This window comes from Coregonus clupeaformis, unplaced genomic scaffold (assembly GCF_020615455.1).
Source record: "Coregonus clupeaformis isolate EN_2021a unplaced genomic scaffold, ASM2061545v1 scaf0130, whole genome shotgun sequence".
NCBI classification, from domain to species: Eukaryota; Metazoa; Chordata; class Actinopteri; order Salmoniformes; family Salmonidae; genus Coregonus; species Coregonus clupeaformis.
In genome coordinates this window covers 516,578-533,304 of record NW_025533585.1, presented here as the reverse complement: position 1 = coordinate 533,304, position 16,727 = coordinate 516,578, and the positions used below count along the sequence as shown (strand labels likewise).

The window sequence follows — 16,727 nt, the reverse complement described above, 5'->3', positions numbered from 1 at the left end:
TATAACCATCATGAAATGATATGTCCATTGATGCTACACAACCAGAATATATAGATCCCATCAGAGACCTTTCCTAGTTAGACTGGTCCTAGATCTGTTTGTGCCTTCTTGCCAACTCTTCTGTTCATTGTCACGCCTTGGCAAGACAGCACAAACAGATCTGGGACCAGACCAGCTCATTCCTAATGGCATCGGACTCCACCTGCTCAGTAAAGAGAAGGGTCATGCTCAAAGAACTTGTGACGTCATACATGTAGGAGTTGCACACAGTTGAAGATTGGCACAGTTGGTTGGGTGTTATTAGCATTTGTTCTAGGGCAAGCATCCATGCGGGGCAGTATTACGATTCGGTGCCAGAAAATATTGCTAAACTGACTACTGTATGCACAAGGGACACATATATATAGAATGTGATTGTATTCCATACATCATTTGATAGCCAAGCCAAGAGAATAAGCCAATGCAATGGGATATTTCCAGAATACTATATTTAGAATATTTTGTATGTGCAAGATTCTAATGAATCAGATATTCAACTGCAACAAATTGTAGTTAGAATCTATAATGTTTCAGAATTTATAAGCATCACTGATCACAACGCTGATAACAGGTTTATTTTTTAGCTCAGTTTTCCAACACGGCATAGCATTATACAGTATGACACAACAGCAACTTTGAGCATAGGGCATACACTGGCAAACCAACATGATGGGGCACAGTCATGAATCCATAATCACAAACTATCCTATTTTCCAGCCACACACACACACACACACACATACACATACACGTACTCAACACACACACACAAAGAACAAGTGGACACTACAATCCCTTTTGCACTCTGAGGAACCCTGTTTTCTTCAGAAGTAGTGAAACCAGAAGCAAAGTCTTGGGCAGCATACAGTTGAGTGAGTAGTGAGAGAAAGCTTGCAACAGGCAAGCTCAATCTAAATAAGGCCTTGAGAAAGTGTTACTATGTGCGTTTTGGATAAACACCAAGCATTCCTTAGAGATTGACTCATAAATCTGCACAGGGTTACACAACTATACTGATCCCCGTACAGACTTTGCAGTTTCTTCTCCTTATCGAGGGTTACATCAATGTTTATATTTTTTAAAAGTAGTTCTTCACATGGATGAACCAGCAGCTAAAACAGACAGCGATATTATCAAGCTTCCTCAGGGCTCTTGGGACTTGCAGCACGTGAGGCCTTTTCTCACTGAAAGTTCCCAAATGCCAAATACGCTTTTGCTTGCGTATAGCAGTCCTGTTGGACTTTCATTTCGCTGTTTTTACTGGTGGCAAACGGTGCCGAGAAAACAATGCCTTGCATTCACACGAAATTTACGAATGTTCCTAGTATCTCTGCATTTAGTTTCCCTTCCATCCTAGCTTTGTCCTAGCTTAGCTTTGTAAGCTCACAATCCTCCTGGGCTTACCCTCTGGGCTTCGGGTTCAGCCCTGACTCTTCATTTGAATTTTTTGCTCTAGTCCTCTTCCTGTGATTTTTAGGATCTGGGAGCGAGAGATATGATTGGTTTACTGAAAACCCCAATCCATTAGTCTTTTCCGCACGCTCCCTCCCCATCTTTCTTTCTTTTCCTCTCTCTGTCTGTCTATCTGTCTGTCTATCTGTGTTTAGACAGTGCTCCGGGGGGTGCCGTTGAGTGTCACAGCCTTGGTGCAGGGCGTACCGGCCGCCTGGGAGCCCGTCCACGGTGTGGAAACGCCCACCTCAAACACCTCGTGGATGGCCTTCCGGAAACAGTGGAAGTTGTAGTCTATCAAGCCTGGGGAGAGATACGTGTCAATGAGAGAATGGTATGAATCTATTTTCACTTCTGTGATCTTCGAGACTTTGAATTTCACTCAGTCGATTACTCCATAAGTCATGTATTGTTGAAACAAAGAATAAGAGTAAGATGTGAATAAAGTATCACCCTATCAAGATAAACCAATAACACCCAGTGTGAAGAACATTTACAAAAACAGTGGCAAAGAAAAACTAACTAGCAACAAAGATAGCCTTCATTAGCCACTTAAATGAGTGTTAGCGCCTGAGAAGCTTGAAAATCAAGAGACTCAAGACATGATTACTTCCTTAAATAAGACTGTGCCACTCTTCCATTGAAATCGGTCTGAATTTTCCACTTGTGGGAGTGAAGTCACACTTGATTGAACAATAATGGGTAGCAGCTATTGACAGACTGCTTAACGCAGTAATGAGGAAATGCTGGGGTGGATGGCTTGCCTTTGCGCTCAAAGCTCTCCTCTCGGAGGATGCAGACCAATGCCAGGAACTTGGTGACCTCTTTCAGGTAGAGGACTGTGGTGTTGTTCAGCTTGATGATGGCCATGGACTCCTTGTCGTAGGCACTACCACTGCCGTCCTCCTTCAGACTGGAACACAAACACACAATATAGAACTGTCAATGTAAGGAACTTATTAAAATTGAAAATGTGTTCGATACAGAGACCTAACATATCAAACGTTATAAGACACTAAACGCCTCATACATGCTTATAACAAGTAGTAAAGTATTATTTTATACCTGTCAGCTTCAAGTAAAGTGTGGTCCAAAACATTACCACCAAAACACGCACGCACACAGCTGTAAACTATACATATCTGACAGGAATTAAGTTCTAGGGGCCTTACCCATAGATGCAGGAGACATCTATAACCACGTCGATCATGTCACAGCACAGCTCATAAGACTGCATGTCCACCGGACTGCTGTCTGTGGCGATGTAGATCTTACTGACCACGTCAAACAGAAAGGCCTTCTCTATGCCGGAGTTCTGAGGACGGAAGGAGGGGAAAAGGGAGATGAGGGGAAGAGGGGAAGGAGGAGGGGCAGAGAAACGCCCTCAGTGCACATTTGGTACTCCTAAAAGCTAGCTTGGCAGAAATATCAGAGCTATCTTTCAGGTCATATCAACAGCAAGGGTTTCAAGGGTTTCAAAATGAATTATTGAGCTCCTAAGTTAAAAAATAACATTTTATTTACCAATGCAAAACTGTGGTGGCTTAGCGTCCATGTATTTTGACTGGGATTGAAGAGACTTTGGGGTCTGGAAGCTTGGTATTATACAACAACCATAAAAGCAGCGCATGAAAGCGTCATCAGGGCTGACGAGGATGATGACACACGTCACACTGTGAGTCACACGCCAGACACTATTTCAGCTAGCGCTGGGAATTGCCAGGGACCTCATAAATCAATTTAATATATACCATCACAATAAATCCATTATTTATTTTAGGCAGGTCTAAAGAAACATTATGATATGAAGAAAATGTATTTCAGAAGAACAGAATGTGAGTTGGCCTACTGTATGTTATCTGGCTATGTGCCATGCCATAGGCTGTAGGCTTGTTCATTTAGCAGACAAGATATGCTTATAAGTCCAGTGCCATTCTTTTATATTATATGATTAGGTTGCATGATTTTATAGTAAGAATAATATAATTGAACTTAGTTGAATAAAACAGAAAGGATATTTTTCCCATTCCAAAGCGAGTACGGATATGAAGTGGCTATGTTGAGCGTAAAGTGATCATTTGAAACAGGTCTTATTTGCTAGATTTAGAGTTATTTGGCAACTTTGTGAATGATACAAACCTTTGAATGTCTTAGAAATCAAAACATATATGGGCTGCATGATGCATGATGGCCCATTATCAAATGGGCAGGAGCAGCAGCAATAGCGAACGGAGGCCACCTTCCCGCCAGTTCATATTTCAATCATCCCGGGTAGGCTACTCTGGATACTTCACTCCATGCATCAACCACTGTTTGAGGAGCATGCAGCCTCTCGCTGCGTGACAGGTGATATTCCACCCAAACTCTGTATGCCATGGTCTCTCCAACCCTGTTCCTGCAGCTACCCAGTGCTTAATTTGGGAAACCAAGTGAAATCTGTTCAGGAACATTGATAGTAACATGTTTTCACAATGAAACATATTTCATTAAACTGTTGAGAGCCACTCTCTACGCGCTTGAGAAAGGAATGAAGGAGAGCGAGGAGGAGATGGAAACGCACAGTGGTGAGATTCTGTAGCTAAAAGGTAATGTGTCAGCCTATACATTTTGAAAATATAAAACAATTCCCTATTACTAGGCTATTCAAAATCAAATACACTATAAATTGTAGGCTAACTCTGTAAGCCACCCTGCACAAATCAACAACATCGCCTAGACCTATACGTTCTCTCCCAGACTCATGGATAGAACGTTTGGAGCGTAGCATAAGGTAACCAGTCCATCCACTACAGTGAGGGAAAAAAGTATTTGATCCCCTGCTGATTTTGTACGTTTGCCCACTGACAAAGACATGATCAGTCTATAATTTTAATGGTAGGTTTATTTGAACAGTGAGGGACAAAATAACAACAACAAAATCCAGAAAAACACATGACAAAAATGTTATAAATTGATTTGCATTTTAATGAGGGAAATAAGTATTTGACCCCTCTGCAAAACATGATTTAGCAAAACCCTTGTTGGCAATCACAGAGGTCAGACGTTTCTTGTAGTTGGCCACCAGGTTTACACACATCTCAGGAGGGATTTTGTCCCACTCCTCTTTACAGATCTTCTCCAAGTCATTAAGGATTCAAGGCTGACATTTGGCAACTCGAACCTTCAGCTCCCTCCACAGATTTTCTATTGGACTAAGGTCTGGAGACTGGCTAGGCCACTCCAGGACCTTAATGTGCTTCTTCTTGAGCCACTCCTTTGTTGCCTTGGCCGTGTGTTTTGGGTCATTGTCATGCTGGAATACCCATCCATGACCCATTTTCAATGCCCTGGCTGAGGGAAGGAGGTTCTCACCCAAGATTTCCCTCATTAAAATGCAAATCAATTTATAACATTTTTGACATGCGTTTTTCTGGATTTTTTTGTTGTTATTCTGTCTCTCACTGTTCAAATAAACCTACCATTAAAATTATAGACTGATCATTTCTTTGTCAGTGGGCAAACATACAAAATCAGCAGGGGATCAAATACTTTTTTCCCTCACTGTATGCATAATAATACAGTCAAAGGTAATACAGTCAAAGGTGATTACTAGAGTATAGGTTAGACCAATTATGTACCAAAGACATCTTAAATCCGTTTTTCTTCATGTTTTTCTGCCATGTGTAATATGCGGTAGGTATGTATAGTATAACGGCACAATCATTATTTTAATTCTGGGGGGGTTTCGGGCTTGGCCTCATATATAGGTCTATGCGTATGCATAAGCTCTAATATGCATATGGGTGTTTTGAATGAATCATCACCTTAGAAAGCACTATCCGTTTCATTGTGTTAAGGCTTTGAAACAACATCTACAATGACCATGTTTTCCACTCAGTTTCAACCTGTTGTTGAACTTCTTTCCTCAAATTGATCAATCACAGTGAGGTGAGTATTAAAAGCATGATACCGTTTTGAAGAAGTGTTTGATGTGATTTTCGATTGCATTTATGTCAGAGTGGTTAAAGGGGCAATAGAGCCCTGAGTACCAGGCCATTAGCGACCTGATGGTCGTTAGCGAGGTGGGTACTACAATATTATCATGATACTTTGGTGCCGATATGTATTGCAATTCTCACGATTCTATATGTATTGCGATTCGATACTGGGATTTTATTGCGATTCGATGTTCAACAAATTTCGCACCATATGTCTGCTGCAGAGGCACAAGAGGGAGCCAAGAGAAAACAAGTTTTGATCAGTCATAGAAATAAAAGTGCTGAAAATATTTTGCTCCCTATTTAAAAAGAAGATGGAGAACAAGCTATGAAAAAAATCTAGAGTTTTGGTGCAGGTACAGCCAACTAGCAGGGAGGGACTAGCTGAACTTGTCTAATGAGAAACATGAGTTTCCGTTGCAAAATGTTTTGTTATGGTGTGCACTAATGAATACGACCCAGGTCAAACGAATGTAAGAAATGCAAAAATGCCTTCAAATCAAACAGCAAGAACTAAATCAAGAGGGAATTTGGTACTTACGGATATAAAGATGTTTAGAAGGTTTTCCAGTGTTGGCAGCTGTGGGATAAGCTTCTGGACCACTTTACTGAAGGCCTCGAATATCGAGTGGTCATAGATACTTGTCAAATAGAAACTGAAAGATATATAAAAGAAAGGGAAGTTAGCTATAGGTTTGCACAGGTTAGAACAGATATGATAACTAAGTTTTGGGACAGTCCAACTGTAGAAACTAAAATATTAGCAAAACAATGTATTACAAAAGCATTACGGTAGCGTAACATTTTCAGGAATTCTATAAATAATAGTAGTGATAGAAAATTGGGAAACTTTAAGGACTGCAGTTCTAACCAATAGAACCAAAGGTCCTAGAGAAGAGAGGCCAGTGGATGTTACTACAGACTTCGCACAGAGATGTCTTTGCAGTGCAGAGAACAAAACACATCCCAACTCAACATGACATTCCTCCTCCCAGCTCCACTATAAATCCACCACTAATCCAACTGTCTGGCGTGCACCAACAGCAATCTCACCTTTCATAAAACCGGCCTACATCTCAGGATAGAAAGGCACACACTCGATTGAAAAACCTAGTACTGAAAATCTGCAGAGTGTGTTTGAACCAGTTTGTCTGTTCATAAAACGACTCGCTAGGCTCAGTATCATTACTGTATAAATGGCCTAGGCCTATATCTGGGAAATTATCATTAGGGCATGTGATGATATCCCTGTCGAAAACAACCAATTACAGCAGAATTCAAATTTGAGGCTATAGCTTCAACTTCAAAAGAGAAAATAGCAAACATTGAAGTATGAGCATAACGGTACATTATATATAGGCTATACTATAAGCTCTATAAGTCTACATGTAATCTTTCTCTTCCTTTAACATAGACAGTTTGTATTATGAACACTTGCTGTGGTGTTTGTTTGTTAAGAGGCCGGGGTGGAATCTGACAGTAATGCTCGGAGTATGACAACCATGCGCTGGAAGTATACAAGCTAACCCTATGATCCAGGCCCACACAGTGACAAGTGTCCTTGTCATTAATATGTTATTGCACCACTCACAGTCAAATGTTGGACCAAAACAAGGGCTGTGTTTCGCCCCACATCGCCTTGGAACGCGGCAAATATTTTCATCCATGTGTTGTGTAAGGCAAGTCATAAACTGCCCAAACTTCCTTATGCAAAGTAAGAGAGTAGGGTTCTAACAGCTAAGCTAACACTAACATGAAACTGGTTGAAGCAATTTTCACTGCATCAACATCAGTGGAATCTCAAGTGTGATCTGATTCAGTCAGATTTCAGCCATATTCCAAAATCAATCCTGCTATTTAGAAAATAACCAAAGTGACAGTGGCAAAAGCCACAGGAAATGACTTGGCAGCACAGATGACTAGTTTATGTTGTGAAAAAAAGATGGCTGACCAATGCTAAAACTGCTAGCATTTTAGTCAAATGCACATCAACTGAACTCCCATGAGGTCATTGCTGGGTTGAAACAGTAGAAAAAGAGAGTACTAACCAACAATAGCAAGGCAATAAACTGAGAAGGCTAATTAGCTTAGCATAGCTGCTCTTTCTGTAGGTTTTCAATGGGAGGATTAAAAGGATGGTTAGATTTTTTGAACTATCCCTTTAAGGGTGAGTGTCTGTGGACCTACCTGAGGTGAAGCTTCTCTAGGCTGGCGTCTGCCAGGTCATCGTTGGCTCTCTGGTGGATGTCCCTCTGGGTCTCGATCTTGTGGTCGTCGGAGAGGCCGTCCACTTTGTGGATGAACACCTCAAAGTTAATCTCAGGGTTGACCCTGTAGGCCCGTGACACGGTGAGGTGGAGTCTGCCCAATGCCTCCACATAGTCATCCTGGGCAGGGAGAAGATAAAAGAAGAACACACGCACAAACAGAGACAGACAGACCGAGACACACACAGAGAGCCTTAGAAAAAGGTGGCTTAAAACAAAGTAGTGTACAACTGTGCTTAAAAAAGTCGACTACATGCATCCTGCTGCCTGCATTCACATTTCCATTTCCATCCAACATGCATAACACAATCCCCTATGCCAAATTACAATCCCCTACACCCATATATCCTACTTGTTACAGTCCCAGTGGTGGGGAGGGTGAGCCAGAATTCCTGGAGAATTAGGCTATTTTTGAGATTAAAGCAATCAAAGATTTCAACATAACCATCATACAATCCTTCAGATTCCAAAATCTTTGCAAGTCCCACTGCAAAAATGTGTGACAACATTGGATGTGTTGAGCAAGCCTGCCAATTTATTTCCCTGCGAATTCTGCATCTGCACTGAGAGATACTGAACGCTAGTGAGATATGGAGTGCCACACTGCCTCAGTACAGTGGCTTGTACAAACACTTCCTAAATTTAACTCAGCTGGAAAATCAAAATAAACTGGCAAAGGATACAGTAGGTTTGTTGGACATACAACACCTAGGACATGTTACGTAGTTACAACCTAGTTACACCTCACAGATAATTGTGACAGCATTAAAGGGCTATTCCACCCCCAGATATAAAAATCATGAAACTCCTGTCAAATTGGTGAAAGCCTATGTTCGATCAGTGGGTAAAACAACAATTTCCCCCATGATTTAACTTCTAAGTGGTCTGTTAGTGAAATCAGGAAATCGTGTAGGAATGCGTCATAGCTACATGGTTCTCGTCACTGGAGATTTGGGATAACACACTATGACATTTCATAACGCTTTATTTTTTATTTTTTTATTAGGCCTACCTGCACTCCAGATCGCCAAATCAGCCAATAGAAGGTATGGGCATACTTGTCTAGAACACATACATCCATTTATATCATCATGACAAAGTATATACTGTATTTCGCTTAGATGTGCTCAATCTAAACAGTGAACCAAATGATTCAACTCAGTTTCTCCTTCAAGTACTATACTGCAATGTGCCCTGTGTGTCTGTTGGAAACGCTGAAAAGAGACGTTATTGCTATAGCAACATACTCTGCACTCGCTCTGGTAAGAGGCGAACTCGGTGAGAGACTCCTAAATTGATAGTGCAGTTTTAGGCGATTTTACAGCTAGCTAGCTACTTCACATGCTGATATTGACTTTGGTATTATTGTGTGTAGCTATGTTTGCTAGCTAGCTACCTAGCTAGCCAGCCAGTCCAGAGAGAGTATTGCATTGTGGGTTTTGTAGTTGACTTGCGCTGCAACAGATTTCCACAACAACTTTCACATTGCTACCAACCTTGTTATAACGACAAAATGAAACATTTGTTCACAAAAAAAGTATTGTTATTTAAGACTGTTAATCATAGGAATTAGTGGTTTGGGGTGGATTGTCCCTTTAACGTTGAGAGAAAACACCAGCAATGAGGACATGCTGTCCTGTTCCGGGTTATAGGGATGTGACAAAAAAACAAACAATTCCATGTGAATTCACAATGCAGAAACGGTTTGGGTCTCAAGCATTGCACTTGTTCTACCATTACTGTACTTCAATTCCACCACGCAAAGTTTGCATTTCCTTCTCATTTCACTTCTCAAAGTGTTGCCATACAGGACATCACTGCTGTCGCTTGCCTTTTTGGTGAGTAGACTCCAAAATAATTTACTCCGACTCCTTCCACGTCGACTCCCGGTGTCGACTCCCATCTCTGAGTGTCAAGATTCGGTTCAGCTATGAATCGACTCCTAAGATTCAGTATTTGTGGAACGAAGGAGACTGATTAGTTGACGTACTTCCGAGAATAAAAACACTTGCATCTTTCATATCGTGCTAGAGAGGGACGGAGAGAAGGGCACAATATAGGCAGGTCGGCCACCAGACAGAGAGTCAGAACTATGCACTAGGCCCATCTATCGGCAATTAAAAAGCTGGCTCTCGCAATGGAATGCTGTATCTCGCAATTTCTTAGCTTCCAATGTCTGGCAACTTCAGTAAAGCAGGGCCTATCATCAATGAATAGGCTAGGATATTGAGCGAGATGCAACACGTCGCTCTCACAGTCACACACAGTATATGCATGGGTTCGCTTCACGCTGTTCACAGCGAGGTAGCTTTCTTAACATTAAGGATCCCAATTTCATTTAAAGGTTTTAACATTCACACCTCTAGTTCATTAGGCACCAAACTGAAGAAAATGGAGTGAAACAGGGAGGGACTACCTGGACATGTCCAATAAGAAACGCTCAATTTCGTATTCCGTTGCAAAATGTTTGAAAAAAAATGTATTTGCGTGTTCTACTAAACACAACCCAGAAAGATAGAAATGTAGTGACTCTGGGAACTCCTTTCAATGCGATCATTAAACTGAGATAGATATGGCATCTTTGATCCCTTATGGCCTCCCTGATCAAATTAGCTTTGATTTAGATAATGGTTAAGATCACTTTGTTCCAGCAGTTAGGATAACAATGTGCACTGTCTTGGGAAAACATCTGTGACAATCAATTGTCTTTGAAGCGGTGGGTCACTTAACGTTTCAACATTAGAAGCTTATCCTGTGCTGCAGAGTAGAAGTATTCTAGCCTAAGCCTATATCATCCACTTCTCTATAAATACAAAATATGTTTATAAACTATACAGTTCAGTCAGTTTGAATACATTTCATTCAGTGTAAAGGCCATAGAACAGGTTCAGACATTACCCATGACATGAGTGTTCTGTTAAAATGCTGTGGTCTGAAGGGCTTTTTCACTTTCTAGTAATTCTATTTCTATGGGATCAGACATTTCATCAATTATGGTTATCAACATGTCAGTAAGTCAGTCAACCGTTGTGTTTTTAATACGCTTCCACTCAATCTTTTCACCTGTGCGTCAATGACGAATATCAAAGCCCCCGTGCCTCTGAAGATCATCTCGTAGTCAAAGGTGGGGTCGAAGAAGTCCACTTGACCCGGGAAGTCCCAGATCTGGAAGTTGACAAATGAGCTACTGGAGATGTCGTCCTTGTAGATCTTGTTGGTGCTCTCCAGGAACAACGTCTCGTTGGGAGACATTTTGTGGAATACCACCTGAAACAGGCAATTAGACATAGTGATGTTAAGACAAAATGACCACACCTAGAACTACTGCTTCCTTCTCAAAATACTAAAGAGAGAGACTTCATTTTGAGAGTTTGTTATTCCGTCACATAACTAGGGTCACTACTACCAGAGGAAAAAGCCAAATCACATGTTTCTGGACTAGCGAGAGGCTTAAGGGAAGAACGTACTCTGCGGCTCAGCACTTAGGGTCATGAATTTACATGGGCCTTCAACAACAGTGTAGCACTGCACAACCATAGCCTATGAATGAAAATATATTTGAAAGGAACACAAATAAGCCATGTAAATATATAGTTTGGCACCCTTAAAAGAAATGCTCCTGTACTTTGGTGACTAAAATTATTTTTTTTAAACGTCCCGCTTTGGGCTGGATGTGTCAATATGTAGTTCATACATGCATAATCTATGAGCAGAATTACTGTTTTATCTCAAATAGCCACAAAATCCCTAGTTTGAAAGCGACTGTTTTATTGAAGCTGTGCCTTGCCATTTCCCCCCCATGTGGGCTACTTTCAGAACTACTGGCTAAAAAGTATGCAAAAGTACCGTTAAGTCTCTTTAATACATTATGTGTTGTGACTCTTGTATCTTCTACTACTGAAGCAGAAATACTTTCAGATTAATTTCAGTTTACATGATTTCTCCCGCCCTGTATCAAATGGGTGAAGGCATTGCCCCCAGCATCTTAACAACAACGCCAAAATGTCTGCAAAAAAACAACTACATCTATGATAAATTAGTTATCTAGGCTACAGTGTACAATCTAAAAGTGGCAAATGACGAATAAAGGCCATAGAATTTCTCCCAACTCTAATGAGTAAAGTGGTATGGTGCATCTTGAATGAATTGTATTGTCCTGGAAAGAGTATACTTATTGAACCATATAAGTGATGATATGACTTGCAAAATGTAAGGCGTGTGGCTGTATCTCTGCTGTCATGAGTCAGGTGGTTTAGTAATATAATGTTGACTGCGAGTGTCTGACAAGTTTTGGAAGGCCAGGGGAGGGATTTTAGAGAGGCACAGTCTCGTGCCCAATCCATACAGGTGATCACACCGCGCGCGCACACACACACACACGAGTGCCGAACAAGAAACATGCTTTCACCTGATAAATGATTAACAAGTTACCTTGCAAACGTTTATTTGACATAAATACGGTTGAATTAATTGTGTTGTTAGCTGAACAAACAAGCTAGTTTCTAAACCTGACCATATCTGTTGATGCTAGCTATACTAAGGTGTTTGCTTGCTTGTCCTGTAGCAGTAACTTGCTATCCAGACCAGGATGACAACTGGTCTTTGACATTAAGGTATGACGTTCTGAGTGGATACATGTTACTATATTAACCTCAGGAATGTTTAGAAGTTGTGGCAATGTTAACTAGCTATCTAAATAACTGGTGATGATAGCTATAGTTGCTGTTTGAACCAAAATAAGGCGTTATGTAAAGACAGATGAATCATGTCCGCCGAGATCTCTTCCTACCTTCTGTATTGACGACTTGCCACTTCTCCGCAAACCCATCAACAGAATTCTAGGTTTGCTGTCAGATGGAGTTGGGCTATCCTCGATGTCGGCCTCCTCTTCTCCATAGCCAAAATCTTTGGGAAACGAGTCCGCTACCCCGTAGCTGTCTGCCAGCGGTTCCACTTCGTACTGAATCGACATTTTGACCCGACGACGCGCGCTTCCCCAATCCCCACTCACCCTATTAGTTTTACACAGTCCTGCTTTTACCGACAGATCCTTCCACTCCGCCGATAAAACGTAAAGTACAGTTTAAATGCATAAATAATGTTACTTTCAAATCCAGAGTGTGTTGTAATATTCTCCCTTCTCCTTTAGATCTTCGGGTCCCCTATGTTTCCCTTTCGCCAAAACCCTGCTCTTGAACCCACCTCCGAATCTAATTGGACGATGTAGATAGGATACGAATAATAATTGGGTAACCAGGGTGTCAATCTGTCGAGACTGGGTCTTCCCTTGTCAGATGTTTTGCAGTCAGCTGACCAAGTAGACTAGTGCCAGAGAGGAAGAGACGAAGCGAGAGGGTCCACTCCCGTCAAAATCTGTCCACGCGGGAATACAGCGATAAGCAGACCGAATGTAATGTATAGCTCAATGAGACCGATAAGCAGACCGTCTGCCTTCCCGCCGGTTAGGGCGGAGACAAGAGCATATCGTCATTATATACAGTATCTCTGCTTGTGCACAGGCTTGTTTTGTGACCTTTCACCTGGAGTTATTTTTTGCTGGAAATTGATAGTTTGACTTTTTTTTTTTAACTGGATGACCGTGGGGAAAGTAGATATTGTGGGGGGGGTCAATTCACGATGGATGTATCCATTTGATTCATAGTAAAATCATACAATCTTATACAATAAATGATATTCCAGTAATTCCAGTATGGTTTTCCATCTGTGGAATGAATCCACATTCAATCAAAATGTAAAGTGTAAAACTGTCTGTGTGAAGCCTACAAAATCACCAGCAGAGGGCAGAAAAAGACCGTACAGAAAGTATTTCAATAAACTACACTGCGCATTCTCTGAGCACGAGCGTGCTTGTGTTGACTTCAAGGGCCAAGGCTGCTAGGGAAACTTGCAGGTCGTGAGAGTCGTCAGAACGTGAGTTAGCAGTAAAGCCAAGGTTTAACTTCATAATGGCACACTACAGAGTAAGTGGACTGCATACTGAATATGTTTTACATTGGCGTGAGTAACGATGGAGTCTGTAAAACACAAAAATGGCATTGTTTCCACAACCAGGCGAGCTTGAAAAGTTTTCCCAGATGTAACTAGCTAGCTAATTTAGCGCGTTACACATTTGCTAGTTAGCTGGCTAAGAAGCGGACTAAACTCCACGGTGAAGGAATTTTCTGATGAACTTCACCAACTGAGTGGAGCCGAGACCAGGTTTTGTGGAATGTAGTCCCAACTACATCGATTCGCCCAAGGTCAATACTTAAAACAAAATGTAAATTATGAAACGCCCACCTTGTACCTATGTTTATCATCTGTACTGTTGCGTGCCTTTCTTTGTTTGCTGAAATCATATTTTTTCAATAAACGTTAATCAAATACCACAGGGATAATCCGTTTCTAAACCCAGAGGCACAACATCGCGAGACTTCCGAGAAAGCTTGCGAAACAGACTAGGCAGGGTTTTGGGGTTTGAGAAGTGAAAAATTATTCCTTAGTTGTTCATTTTCTCGAAATCTAAAGGCACAAGCCAATGTCTTAAGTAGTTGAAGATGTTTCTACTCCAACCTCGTGAAAGTGACAAACGGACACGCTTTAATGTTCGTCAAAAACAACTTTATATCGAAGGAGTGCCTTTGGTTTGACGGACTGCACATGCGCAGTTCAGCGCGAGACGACCGTTCGACCCGATTACGTGTTTGTACGCATGAGCTTTGCTAGCCAACGTCGCCTAAAGTGTGATGGAGATTTATATTGGCGAAACAGTTTTAGCTTATCTTCATACTGTCTTTGGTGTGATATTGATACCACCGACTGTTTCCTTGTTGCGATTCTATTGGCACATGCGCATTTGCGCTGAGTTGCCATTTTAGAGCAATGAGCGGTGGTTGTATTTGATGAACGTCTATTGAAAAAGTATCGATTTCAGCAAACATAGGTAGAAGTTTTATAATTTTAAGTATTGACCTTGGGCGAATCGATGTAGTCTGAGCTATATTCCACAAAGCCTGGTCTCGGCTACAATCTGTTGGGGAAGTTAATCAGAAACGAACTTCACCATGGAGGAGTTTAGTCCATTCCTGCCTGGCTAGTTAGTTTATTACCAAGGTACAGGACTGTCAGGAAGGATTCGTGTTTTTTCTTCCTCAATACACTGTAAAGAAGGCTATAATCTTTCTAGCATTCATTCTTGCCCCATTTAAGCTAAAATCCTTAAAATAATTACATTCCTTGATGGAATCATTGATTAGAAATGACTGGACAGGTTAAAGCCATGTGGTGGAGCCCTTGCGTTCACCTGTCCAATTATGTTTTATTAACAGGGAGGGATGAATGTCAAGGCCATTAGACTGTTAAATAGCCATCACTAGCCGGCTACCACCCGATTACTCAACCCTGCACCTTAGAGGCTGGTGCCCTGGAATCACTAGTCACTTTAATAATGTTTACATACTGCTTTACTCATTTCATGTGTATATACTGTATTCTACTGTATTTTAGTCAATGCCACTCTGACATTGCTCATCCTAATATTTATATATTTCTTAATTCCATTCTTTTACTTTTAGATGTGTGTATTGTTGTGAATTGTTAGATACTACTGCACTGTCGGAGCTAGGAACACAAGCGTTTCGTTACACCCGCAATAACATCTGCTAAATATGTGTATGTGACCAATACCAGTTGATTTGATGCACAGGGCCTTCTTCCTTCCCTTTCTTGGGCAAAATGGTGGCAGCAAACATCCAGCAGCATCATGGATGAACTAGCTAATTACTGAACCCTGAATAAAATGGAAGTATCATTTGTCTCAATGCCACTGTGTCCACAGGCTTCAGAGTCCAAACGAGAGCAGTTTCGGAGATACCTGGAGAAGGCTGGTGTCCTTGACAGCCTCACTAGTGGTGTGTTTATTTAGAATATTTCATTAACTTTAATTGTTAGTTAATCTTATTTGGCTGATGCCAATTACGAAAACTGCTTGTGCCTTTCCTTATTACAGTGCTGGTGGCATTGTATGAAGAGACGGAGAAACCCAACAATGCACTTGAGTATCCTTTAAAAATGTTTGATCTGTTTTTGTAATGAACATTTCCTACATAATGTAGACATACATAGCTATGTTTTTGGAATGTGATGAAATATCACGAGACCCCTCCCATTCATAATCTGAACTTTCTGTTGCCTTTAGTGTTCTAGCAATCTGCAGTGCTCACACAGACAGAACAAGTGTAGACTGTCACAGATCCTGATGGGATGCTTTTCTAAAATATTAGAACAATAACTCATTTCCAATGACAACGAGGTTGAGAACGAATCTAATTCCTCCTCAGCACACTAATTTCTTTAACAAAATCCAGTTTTGTCAAGCAACACTTGGGTGTGGCTGGCCAGGAGTCTGCAGACACTGAGGCACTCCAGCAGGAGCTAAGAGATGTGAGGCAGAGGTGTGAGCTGCTGGCCGAGGAGAACACAGAACTCAAGAACAGGGTAGGCCTACCTGTGATTCTTTTTCATTGAGTATGATGATCTATACATGGTAGGCTTGACTTTTCAAAACTACCTAATTAATTAATAGAATCTCTGTTTTTACACATTTCCTTAGCTTCAACGCTATGAGCCTACACAAGAGGATGGAGCTGCCGAATAAAAAGTGCCTCGGCTTTATTTAAGTAATTTTGTTAGAAACTCTGATTTTTATGGCAAGCCAAAACCAACAACGGAAGGCAAGGGATTTTATGCACCTGTTATTTTTTTCCTACTATGTTTAAATATTTAACTTATTTTGTATATTTAATATATTGAAATATAATAGCTTTTGTCCCTTATGATTGTCTCCATCCTCTCATAAAAGCGAACCCCCTTTTTCTGCTTTCAGTGTACTTTGCCTACTGTACACCAATGCTTTGTATCTAGTAAACAAACAGTAACATAATGGTATTTTCCTTTTTATTCACACATTTGTTACAATATAGAAACCTTACAT

At 41.0% G+C, this 16,727-nt stretch overlaps 2 protein-coding genes across 2 annotated transcripts; one reads left to right on the top strand and one right to left on the bottom strand.

Moving 5' to 3' along the window:
• Positions 1-562: 562 nt before the first annotated feature.
• LOC121557733 (ras-related GTP-binding protein C) lies at positions 563-12,938 on the bottom strand. Its single transcript, XM_041871218.2, has 7 exons — positions 12,525-12,938; positions 10,799-11,002; positions 7,656-7,855; positions 6,010-6,124; positions 2,664-2,806; positions 2,256-2,404; positions 563-1,794 (listed from the first exon to the last, which is right to left on the bottom strand). Exons 1-7 carry the CDS (start codon positions 12,705-12,707, stop codon positions 1,643-1,645), a joined length of 1,146 nt encoding a protein of 381 aa, XP_041727152.2. The 5' UTR covers positions 12,708-12,938; the 3' UTR covers positions 563-1,642.
• Positions 12,939-13,578: 640 nt separating this feature from the next.
• Positions 13,579-16,676, top strand: LOC121557734 (c-Myc-binding protein-like). Its single transcript, XM_041871220.2, has 5 exons — positions 13,579-13,716; positions 15,573-15,645; positions 15,744-15,792; positions 16,102-16,231; positions 16,347-16,676. Exons 1-5 carry the CDS (start codon positions 13,702-13,704, stop codon positions 16,389-16,391), a joined length of 312 nt encoding a protein of 103 aa, XP_041727154.1. The 5' UTR covers positions 13,579-13,701; the 3' UTR covers positions 16,392-16,676.
• The last annotated feature ends 51 nt before the right edge of the window (positions 16,677-16,727 follow it).